The sequence below is a fragment of the Poecilia latipinna genome, unplaced genomic scaffold (assembly GCF_001443285.1).
Source record: "Poecilia latipinna isolate Pla-1442-1.1 unplaced genomic scaffold, P_latipinna-1.0 Scaffold2536, whole genome shotgun sequence".
Classification (NCBI taxonomy): domain Eukaryota; kingdom Metazoa; phylum Chordata; class Actinopteri; order Cyprinodontiformes; family Poeciliidae; genus Poecilia; species Poecilia latipinna.
The window spans coordinates 46,798-57,276 of NW_015115152.1; the positions used below are offsets into that span (position 1 = coordinate 46,798).

The window sequence follows — 10,479 nt, forward strand, 5'->3', positions numbered from 1 at the left end:
CATGACAGCGACTTGCCTCTCCAAGGCATTTCATGTATGGCAAGATGCAGTGATTTGTGGCCCAATCGACTTGCCGTACACTGCGGTTTGTATCAGGAAAGAGCATCTTGGTGATTTTTGTGATTGCATCTATAACTTCTGTCATAACTTTCAGGAATGAGCTGTGAAAGGACTTCCTGAATCTGTCAGCTGGTGCTTCCTGTTGCCTGCAGCTTATTCCTGTTCTAACTTCTCTAATCCATCCCTGGTTCCTCTATTGGCCTCTTTGTGTCTGAATGAACTGAACAAAACCAACTAACTCATAGTGTCTACAAATAAAGAAACAAACAGATTAATAAACTCAGATTGTACCTTTTAAAGATTCCCAAACAGTAAATGTGAATCTTTTAAAGGACTCAAATTGTGAGCAGTGACTCTGCAGAGTCTCTACAGCTTCAGGCTTCTCTGTGATCTGATTGGAGGAGCTTGAACCAATCACATCGCTCTCAGTCAGAAAGGGGCGGAGCCTTTCAAAGAAACAAGAAGTTCCACCAACATCTTTCCAGAAGCCCAGAGCATCACAGAGACGGAGCAGCGCTGGAGCTCAGCAGGTAACCGGTGGCCTTCCTCCTTCTCCTCTTCCTCCTCCTCCCTCTCGCTCTGTACTCTGATCATGATACTTTGACTAGGACAGCAGGATGGAGGGAGTGAGTGAGGATGATCTCTGCTGGCTGCAGCTGGATGACTTCAGGATGCTGCTGATTAAAACCATCGACCCGTCCAGAATCACTCCTTACCTCCGCCAGTGCCAGGTACTCTTCCTCCTCCTCCTCTTCCTCCTGACCCGCCCTGGGCTCCTCCCGGTCCTGATTGGACGTTGTTCTGGTTGCTGGCAGGTGATCAGCGCTGAGGATGAGGAGCAGCTCTTCAACGACCCCACCCTGGTCATCCGCCGGAGGAAAGTCGGTACGTTCTCACAGTTCGGGTCCAGTAAGACCAGAACCAGAACCTGAGTCAGAACCTTTCAAACACGGCTGCAGCTACAGTTATCATAGCGATCAATTAATCTATTGATTAATCTGATGATTAATCAATAAAATTAGAATCTTGGTGGGTTCAGCAGAATCTTTTGTTTTATTTAACAGAAACACATGGAGGAGTTTTGAACATGGTCACAGAAAATGTTTCGTTTGTCTTAAATGCAAATGTTTCGTTCAGGTTTGGTTTAATTCCTGCTCTGTTCTTTCAGCCTCCGGATTTTTTGTTGAGTCTGTATAACTAATAATCGATTACTAAATTAGTTGACTATTTTTCAATAACTGGTTATTCATGATTCATCGTTTGGACTTTTAAAGATTTAGTTCAGATGTTAACTGGGTGAAAAGATGTTCCACCTTATTGATCAGTGATCATATGTTTTATCATAAAATCTAATCTGCTTTTCAATCATTAAGTTAAAATCTGTTAAATTTATTGAAATTATATTTGTTATGCTCATATTTCTGATTGGCTGCCAGTTAAATTTATAGTGTATCTAACATGAAGTGGAAACGTTTCCGTGAAGGAAAAGACAGAACCGGAGAACGCTGCAGCCAAACCCCTGGAACCAGACAGTCTGAGGCCCTTTATGCTGAGCAGCATGAATAATCTGTGGGATTATTGATGGAGGGGAACAGTTTGGGTTTTACAGTGAGTCCGGTCATATTGAAGCATCGCATCAGGTGATCATGAATGTGGAAGTTGTTGGAATATAATTTACCGATGTGATGTAACGCTGCAGAAGCTGCTTCCTGCTTCACTTTCACTTCTCCTTCTCCTCCATCACTGGGACCTGGCTCACCAGCTGGGCCTGCGGCTCCTGCAGCTTTCACCTGATCATAACGTTCCTTTGCTTCAAACAGAAACTGATCCAGAGTTTGTTTCTTCTTCTTGAGCGTCACAGCTCAGTCAGAGTCGGACTGGCTGCCGTCCAGCCTGAAGAAACGAGACTTTTCTCATTCAGTCAATATACCAGCCTCTGGTTCAACGACTGCAGTTTCCCAACGCATGTTCTTAGAATCATTTATTCATATTAAATTGTATTCTGGGACTTAGACTTATAAATGTTGCGGTGTCCATTTGCGGCCCTGGAAATAATCTTTGTGGCTCCTGGATGCAGAACAAATTAGAGATGCACCAATATGGAAATTTGGGCCGATATCGAACCGATATTTACCGATATTATGCTTATTGTCCATGTTTTGCTAAACTTTTGCCACAATATAAAAGCAGCCACACCTACAGTTAAGTATCCCATAATCCTTTGCTGCTTCACTTTACCTGTCCTATGACCGAACTAAAGCTACAGGAACAACCTTCTCCACTCTAGAAGCACAAAAATATAGAAATAAACCTGAGTTTTTAATACCAGCCCAGCTTTACGTATCGGGCCGATACCGATACCGATACCGATACCGATGTTGATGCCGATTTATTGAGGTGATTCAGAAACTTTTTGTATTTTTTTCTTCTTATATATTTTCTCCCTTATCAGCTGTGGTGGAAAAATAAGTATTTAAGTCCCTGCCTGCAGTTCCTCTGTGCTGACAAAGCTCCAGTCAGCAGCTGACCTTTGACCTTTTAGATAACTGAGGAAAATGAATTCAGGAGGAAGTTGGTGAAGTTTAAACTGCTGTGATCAGATGAAAATTATCGAAAGATGAATTCATAGAAAACATTCAACTGTAAACATCTATAAACTCTGGATCTGTGATTCAGGCAGAAATTTATACTTTATACTTTGTTTCATCAAAATATGTTTTAATTTGTACATTTGGCTCTGACTGGTGTGTTTCCAGTAACCTGACTGGTCTGACTGGTGTGTTCCCAGTAACCTGACTGGTCTGACTGGTGTGTTTCCAGTAACCTGACCGGACTGACTGGGGTGCCACCAGTAACCTGACTGGTCTGACTGGTGTGTTTCCAGTAACCTGACTGGTCTGACTGGTGTGTGCAGGAGCCCTGCTGGACATGCTGCAGCGGACCGGGATGAAGGGCTACACGGCGTTCCTGGAGAGCCTGGAGCTGGACTACCCCCAGCTGTACAGCCGCATCACGGGGAAGGAGCCCAACAAGACCTTCAGCATCCTGATCGGTGGGTCTGGTTCCTGAGCCGGCCCGTTTGGACCCGCCCGCTCTGACGCCTTCTGTTCTGTTGGTCCAGACACGGCGGGAGAGTCGGGCCTGACCCAGTTCCTGATGTCGGAGCTGAGCCGCCTGCAGAGGGTGCTGCAGGACGAGCGGAGGCGGCGCCAGCAGGCCTGCTCCGTGGCGCAGGAACAGGTTGGCATGGCGACCCGCGGCCAGGTGTGTGTGTGTGTGTGTGGCTGAACCAGGTGTGTGTGGTGCAGGAGGCATGGTCCCGGCAGCAGAAGCTGAAGGAGCGCGAGCTGAAGAAGCTGACTGAGCGCGTGCAGAAGCTGCGTGAGGAGCGCGAGCAGCTGACCGAGGAGCTGAAGAAGCTCCGCCTCCACAACTACAACCTGATGGCCGACGTCACCAACCTGACGCAGGACAAGAGCAACGCCCTGCTGGCCAACAGGGACCTGCAGATAGAGGTCAGCTGACCTCTGACCCCGGCCCACCCGCGCACCGGCCCCAGCTGACCTCTGACCTCTGTGTGCAGGTGGAGCGTCTGAAGCACACGGTGCTGCGGGCGGAGAGCGAGACGCGGCTGCTGAAACGGAGGACCATGAGGCCGCTGCAGCAGGTACCGACCCGCTGCTGCAGTACGGGAAGCCAGGAGGGCCAAAACTCACAGGCTCATCAGCCGGACCGGTTCGGTTCTGGGTCAGAACTGGTTCTGGGTCAGAACTGGTTCTAATGAAAGGAAACTTTCATTTTTCATCCCAGCCGTCGGAAAAACTCTGGATGCCTGAAAGTTTTCTAAGTAGAAGGAAGAGTCAGAAAATCTGCTCCTCCATTTTGATCTAGTTTCATATTTCTATCTGTCGCTCCCTGACCTCTGACCTCTGAGTCTCCACACGAGTTCTGCCGTTTTCCTCCTGATGTGTTTCTGCTTCCACATCAAACAGGAAGTTTGGTCAGGTCACTTCCTGTTTGTGCTGAAATTACTTTAGAATTTTCCACCAAATGGTCTCAGTTAGGTACGCTAACCGTACACTAATGATACGCTAACCGTACACTAGCCATATGCTAACCGTACGCTAGCCATATGCTAACCTTATGCTAACTGTATGCCAAACGCACAATCCAGCTCTGAACCTGTTACTTTGACTGGACCGGACGTAGCTGGAGTCTGTCCTCCACCGTGAAAACGAGGAACCGACCAGAGGACAGGGGTCACGGGGTCACAGGTCAGAGTGAGGCAGTTAGAGAAATATTTATAAAACATAATTATTGAAGTATTTCAGTCATAAATATTAAATATTTCAGTCATAAATATTAAATATTTCAGTCATAAATATGAAATATTTCAGTCAGAATTCCCCGTCGGGTCGTGAACTCCTCCAGTTTCTGCCTTTCTGCCTCCATCCAACGTCCCATGATGCTGCCACCACCATGCTGGGCTGTAGTGTGATGCGTTCAGGGTCAGAGTTCACAGATAGCAGAAAACATGTGATCCTCCATGATGGTTTGATGACATCACTGTGTTTCTGTGATTTTCCCCTGAAGCTGCAGCTCAGACTAACATGTGAGCCGATCTTCCAGAGCAGAATCCTGACTCCGCCCTCTGACGCCTTTCTTCAACTCAACGACCAGGAGGAGCAGCAGGAGGCGCCGCCTCAGGGGAAGCAGCAGGAGGAGGAGGCGCAGGAGGAGAAGAAGCTGGACAGGAGGGAGGAGGTGCTGAAGGAGGGCCAGCGGCACGGCCGCGCGTCTCCACAGATGAACCTCCTCACCACCGTGTTCAGACTGAGGAGGGAGCTGCACAAGGCCGAGGAGCAGAGGGCAAAGGTGAGGGGCAGGAGGAAGACCGGGTCGGACTGGACTGGGCCGGACTGGACTGGAGCGGGCCGGACCGGACCGGACTGGACTGGACTGGACCAGACCGGACCGGACTGGAGTGGGCTAGAACGGATCGCACCAGTAATCGCTTCAATTGCCGATTTGAAGCGATTATTGAAATCATTATTGACTAATTATAAATCGATTAACTGATCGATTAACCACTAACTGATACAGACTCTGTTTTCATATTACATTTTGCATTCAGATGAAAATCTTCGGTCTGTAAATCTTTTACTCTTTAGCTTCACCTTCTGTGAAGATGGAGAAACTTTGTCCTGATGAGTTAATCAGATCAGATCTGGATGTTTATTTGTTCATAAACCAACATTATTCACTCAAAGGAAATGAAATCTTTATATTTAGAAAAGTAATAGTTGCATTTTAATGTATTTGTAATATGGTATAAAAAGGTTTAAATGCAGGATGTGATCATTTTCTTATCAGAATAATCGATTAGTGAAGTAAAAACTTATTGTGGATCAGAAGCACCTGATGCATTCAGGGAAGCTTTGGTGATGCGTTCAGGTGCGTTTCTCTCCAGGAGTAAAGTGTTTCATGTTGAACTCTGAGGCGTTTGTGCATGGCGCATTCATGGACACATGCAAGTTCAGTTTTTTCCAGCTGTGATGCGTTCAGGGCCCAGACAGAAGCGTGTGTTTGTTTCAGAGCGTGGAGGAGAAGGAGGAGCTGAGCCTCCGCTGCGCTCAGCTGAAAGGAGACGCCAAGATGTACCGGCAGCAGAGCAAGCAGACGGTCCGGCAGCTGGAGGAGGTGATCCGAGAGAGGGACAAGGTGAGGAGGAGGAGGGGGGATGAAGAGCAGAGTGGTGATGTCACTGACTGTGGGTGGTGTCCAGGCTCTGGTGGCGCAGGCGCAGCAGCAGGAGGAGGCGCGGCTCCACCTGCAGGAGAAGGACCGCTACAGGGAGCGCGTCCGGCAGCTGGCCGAGAAAACAGACAAGCTGGAGCTGCTGCTGCTGAGGTCACAGGGGGAGGAGCTGCAGCTGAGGACACGCCTCCGCAAGATGACCTTCAACTCCCAGCAGGTGGGGGAGGATGATGATGTAATGATGATGCAATGATGATGTAATGATGATGCAATGATGATGTAATGATGATGTAATGATGATGTAATGTCCTTGTCAAACGCCGTTTTTGACTAAAGGCCCAGAGGGTTAGAGTTAACCGACATCTAACCGAAGTCCTAAAAGGGGTTTTAATGTTTTTATCTTTTTTTAAAAATCTTTCTCTTTCTCACAGGCTGTTTTTATTTTAATGATGTGAAGCACTTTGAAATGCCTTGCTGCTGAAATGTGCTATACAAATAAAATTTGATTGAATGATGATGTAATGATGATGTAATGATGACGTAACGATGATGTAATGATGATGTAACGATGATGTAATGATGATGTAATGATGAGGTAATGATGCCACTTTCCTCAACAGTTTGAGAGGAACTTGAGCAGCGAGGAAGACGAGGCGAACGAGAGCGCCGCTAAAGGTCAGAAACTTTGACCCGTGCAGAATTACAAACACTTTTATGATTTTCCACAAAATACCAACAATGTCGGTGAAAACCTGAAGAGTTGTTGACAGCGTCTGCAGAAAGGGGGCGCTCTCCCTTTACGGCTTACCTTTATGCTAGAGGGGCGTTGCCACTGCTGAGCAGAGCGAGGTGTGACACGAGGATGATGTGAAAGGCGGCCCGGTCCATTCCGGTGTTCTGACTGTCCGGTTCTGGTTCTGGTGGTCCAGGCAGCAGCGAGGAGGTTCCCAGCGGGACGTCGGGGGAGAACGAGGAGCCGGCCGCTCCGCCGCAGGAACACGGCTCTCCAGCAGGGGGCTCCAGAGAGTCGGAGCACAGGCCCAACAACGCTGCATCATGGGTAACGTTGCTGTAACACCGGAACCGGAGCGCGGTGGAAACGGACCGGGTCTCAGCCGAACTCTTGCCTCCTCTGTGCAGGACGAGCAGCCGGACGGCGGATTCTTCACGTTGAGCCGACCCAACTTCAGGTGAGCGCCGCCTTGTTCTCCACGCTCACCTGACCGCAGCGCCTCTGACTCCTGTCTGGTTTCCATGACAACAGGAAGCGAGCCCTGAGGTCAAAGTTCCCCAGCGGAGAGTCGGTGGCCTGTAACGTGGGGGACAGCACCGGCAGCGAGTCGGACTGAGGTCGGTCTGTTCTGGTCCAGCAGCAGACCAGGTTCTGATGAGGGTCCGGTTCCGTTCTGAAGACGATTCATCACAACACACTTCTGTTTCCTGATCTACAGCGTCGCTTCTTTTACAACTTCTGAAGCATTTTCTGTTTCTCTTCAGTTAAATAAATGTTTTATTTCTGAAACTGAACCTGTTCGGTTAAATATTGGACCCGACCTCCAGACCAGAACCTTCAGGTTCTCACCTGGTTGCAGTTCATGAACCTCCTGTGTTAATAAAACTAAATCAGTTAGGAAAACAAGCAGATGTTTAACGATTGTTTCGCAGTTAAATTGATCCTTCAGGGAGCCATCTTTGTTTTTTGTGACATTGTGTTTAAATTTGGCTGGACTGTCTCAATGCTGCCCTCCTTGGGCTGAACGGTGGTACTGCAGGTGGATTTTTCTGTTGGTTCCAGCTTGGTTTATGTCTTCACCACTCAGTTCAGGTACAAAACCATCTCACTCAAACGCGCCCCCTGGTGGCGAGTCAGGAGGTAGAGAATAACAATAAACTTTATTTAAAAGAAGACAATGTGAAGCTCAAACATAAATGTATCAGATTAAAGCAGCTAATTCACACCTGCAGTCTGGCAGTTTGTCAGCGTCAGCAATGTGAACGTGGAGTGGAGCCGGTTTCCTCATAAACGTCTCCAATAATGCAGAAAAAGTTTATAAGTTCACTCATCCTCACATGAGGCCACGCCCCTCTGTGTCTCTGGACTCCGCCCACTTTGGTGGAATTGGTCTAAATGTATCAGGGGGCGGGGCTAAGCTCTAACAGGCAGGTGTGAAGACTCGTATGTGAAGGTGTGAACCTACAGAACCAGAACCAACCACTGTTCAGATCTGCAACAGCAAATGTTTATTACATCAGCTGGACGCCATGGCAACCGAACCAGCTGCTGGTGTGAGGGTTCAGAGGACGGTCGTCCACCTGCTGGATGGAAACGGTAACTACAGGAGCTAAGCAGCCAATCAGCTGCTGTGGCTCAGCGCTGCTTCCTCTGGGTCTGTCTCAGAGCGAAGACCTGCTGGGCCCAGTAGGAGATCCAGTTCTGCTGCTCGCTCAGCTGGTTCCATCTGTCTGCTTCAGAACGCGACACCTCCGAGTGGATCAGCTGCTCAAACCGCTGGCGCACACACACACACACACAATCAGTCAGTGCTTACTGCGTGTGTGTTTGTTTGTAATGCCTTGTGGGAACCATTTTCCTGACACTACGTTGTGGGGACCCACTGCTCCTTGTGGGGCCCAAAGCCTGGTTCTCACAAGGGGAAACTGTTTTTGGGTCAGGGGTCAGATTTAGGACTAAGGTGTGAATTGAGTTTTGGTTGGTTAGGGTTGGGATAGGGGTAAGGGCTAGGCTGCAGAAATGAATGGAAGTCAATGGAGAGTCCCCACAAAGATAGCCACGCAAACGTGTGTAGGTGTACATGAGTAGGTGTGTGTGTGTGTGTGTGTGTGCGTGAGTGTGTGTGTGTGTGTGTGTGTGGCCACCTTTAACGCAGTGTCTCTGCGCTCAATGACCGCCTCATGTTTCTGGCTGTTCCTCACTGTACTGATGGGTGCTGTTGTCATGGTGATGGGAGATTTTGCTGACTCACTGGTCAATGAGAACAGGTGAGTGATACCTGGCCATGTCCTTAAACACACACACACACACAAGCCCAGATTACTGGGGAACGCGGTTCTGTCTGAATTATCAGGAACGTCGCCTTACCAGGTTTTGATCGGCTCACTTCCTGTTTCTTCTTCTGCCTCCGGGGATTCAGCTTCAGGCGGCTTGAATGGATCCGTTTCTACAGAACACATCCATCAAAAACCCGATAAAACCGTTAAAAACCAATAAAACCTGATAAAACCCTCTGTCAGCAGGGACAACATGTGGGTGGACTGGTTCCAGGTGAGTGGACTAGTTCCAGGTGAGTAAATGGACTGGTTCCAGGTGAGTAAATGGACTGGTTCCAGGTGAATGGACTGGTTCCAGGTGAGTAAATGGACTGGTTCCAGGTGAGTGGACTGGTTCCAGGTGAGTAAATGGACTGGTTCCAGGTGAGTGGCTGGTTCCAGGTGAATGGACTGGTTCCAGGTGAGTGGCTGGTTCCAGGTGAGTGGACTGGTTTCAGGTGGGTAAATGGACTGGTTCCAGGTGAGTGGCCTGGTTCCAGGTGAGTAAATGGACTGTTTCCAGGTGAGTGGACTGGTTCCAGGTGAGTAAATGGACTGGTTCCAGGTGAGTGGGGTTTACCTGCAGCCGGCAGCACCTCGTCCAGCAGGTGCAGCAGCTTCTCCGTCAGAGATGCCAGTGACGTCACAAACTGCTCGGCTCTTCCTCTCACACACTCCTGCATCACACACACAGTGAGCGTTTGACTGCAGGTGGGGTAACCTCTCTGGCTCTGCCCCCTTCTACCTGCAGCTCCAAGTGTGACCTGAGGATGGCGCTGTGCAGCTGCTGCTGCCGGCGCTCCTCCTTGCTCTCCAGCGTCTTCAGCTCGTCCTCCTTGAGGGACACCCGCAGCCGGCCCAGGTTGGACATCTGGGGAGGGACAGCAGCTTCAGGGACCTCCGTCCGTCCAGGTGGACCAGAGACTCTGAGCGTCTCACCTTCTGCTCCTTGCCGGCCGCCAACTCCTCCTCCAGCCTCTTCCTGACCAAGGCCAGCTCCTCTGTAAGCCACACCCCCTCCTGGCTTACATGATGGCTGATCAGGACCTCAGGCAGGGAGTCCAGCATCTCCCTGAACTTGGACAGCTGCTTCACCACCTCTGGGACAGGAGGACAGGTGAGGACAGGTGAGACCTGGACAGGTAGGGTCTAACAGTGAGCAGATATCGTACCGTCTTTGCTCATGATCAGGAACTTCTTGCCCTGCTCCTGGTATCCCAGCAGCCTTTTCTGTATGGCCTCGGCCCATATGTCGGCCGACTCGGGCACCAGGCTGAAGGTGGAGACGTGGTTGGCGCTGTAGAAAACCTGAAGGGGAGGACAGACAGGTTATGGGCCAGATCGGACCGAACTGGAGGTTCTTGAGGTTCTGATCGTTACCCTGGCAGCCTCCAGCACGGTGTCGTTGGACCACCACAGGATGGTGTTCAGCGCCGCGGCAAAGGACCTGGGAGAAGATCAGCAACATGGAGACAATGATTCTGAGCCAGGTTTACCATCTGCTGGCCATGCACAACCAGAGACGGCGGCCATCTTTACTGCCATAAACACAGTGCTGCGGCAGCCATCTTTACTGCCATAAACACAGTGCTGCGGCAGCCATCTTTACTGCCA

The 10,479-nt window shown here is 49.6% G+C and overlaps 3 protein-coding genes across 9 annotated transcripts in view; 1 reads left to right on the forward strand and 2 right to left on the reverse strand.

Annotated features, from left to right (window-relative positions):
- Window positions 1–7,456, forward strand: card9 (caspase recruitment domain family, member 9). 7 transcript variants are annotated; one of them, XM_015020134.1, is made up of 14 exons: window positions 374–590; window positions 669–791; window positions 876–945; window positions 2,975–3,112; window positions 3,182–3,300; window positions 3,369–3,575; window positions 3,644–3,727; window positions 4,690–4,935; window positions 5,656–5,781; window positions 5,846–6,034; window positions 6,438–6,492; window positions 6,747–6,877; window positions 6,958–7,007; window positions 7,082–7,456. In XM_015020134.1, exons 2-14 carry the CDS (start codon window positions 678–680, stop codon window positions 7,164–7,166), a joined length of 1,614 nt encoding a protein of 537 aa, XP_014875620.1. In that variant the 5' UTR covers window positions 374–590; window positions 669–677; the 3' UTR covers window positions 7,167–7,456. The 7 variants fall into 7 exon arrangements, 3 of the variants coding, with proteins under 3 accessions (XP_014875620.1, XP_014875621.1, XP_014875622.1); XM_015020135.1 differs by having other exon boundaries at window positions 674–791; XM_015020136.1 differs by having other exon boundaries at window positions 375–590; window positions 4,741–4,935.
- A 579-nt stretch (window positions 7,457–8,035) lies between these two features.
- Window positions 8,036–10,473, reverse strand: LOC106938221 (coiled-coil domain-containing protein 180-like). Its single transcript, XM_015020139.1, has 8 exons — window positions 10,246–10,473; window positions 10,038–10,173; window positions 9,805–9,965; window positions 9,611–9,736; window positions 9,446–9,542; window positions 8,918–8,996; window positions 8,695–8,839; window positions 8,036–8,326 (listed from the first exon to the last, which is right to left on the reverse strand). Exons 2-8 carry the CDS (start codon window positions 10,048–10,050, stop codon window positions 8,186–8,188), a joined length of 762 nt encoding a protein of 253 aa, XP_014875625.1. The 5' UTR covers window positions 10,051–10,173; window positions 10,246–10,473; the 3' UTR covers window positions 8,036–8,185.
- LOC106938217 (uncharacterized) overlaps window positions 10,195–10,479 on the reverse strand; it is a 21,322-nt gene continuing 21,037 nt past the window's right edge. Inside the window, exon 29 of the mRNA XM_015020130.1 lies at window positions 10,195–10,312. Coding sequence (XP_014875616.1) covers window positions 10,195–10,312 — 118 coding nt within the window. The remainder of the gene's footprint in view (window positions 10,313–10,479) is intronic.

Coding starts and splice junctions, on each gene's coding strand:
- card9 (XM_015020134.1), top strand. CDS start 678: ATGGAGGGAGTGAGTGAGGATGATCTCTGCTGGCTGCAGCTGGATGAC. Junction 3,576..3,643: donor ACAGGGACCTGCAGATAGAG/GTCAGCTGACCT, acceptor CTCTGTGTGCAG/GTGGAGCGTCTGAAGCACAC. Junction 6,493..6,746: donor GAACGAGAGCGCCGCTAAAG/GTCAGAAACTTT, acceptor CTGGTGGTCCAG/GCAGCAGCGAGGAGGTTCCC.
- LOC106938221 (XM_015020139.1), bottom strand. Junction 9,543..9,610: donor GGTCACACTTGGAGCTGCAG/GTAGAAGGGGGC, acceptor TGTGTGATGCAG/GAGTGTGTGAGAGGAAGAGC. Junction 8,840..8,917: donor AGTGAGCCGATCAAAACCTG/GTAAGGCGACGT, acceptor TGTGTGTTTAAG/GACATGGCCAGGTATCACTC.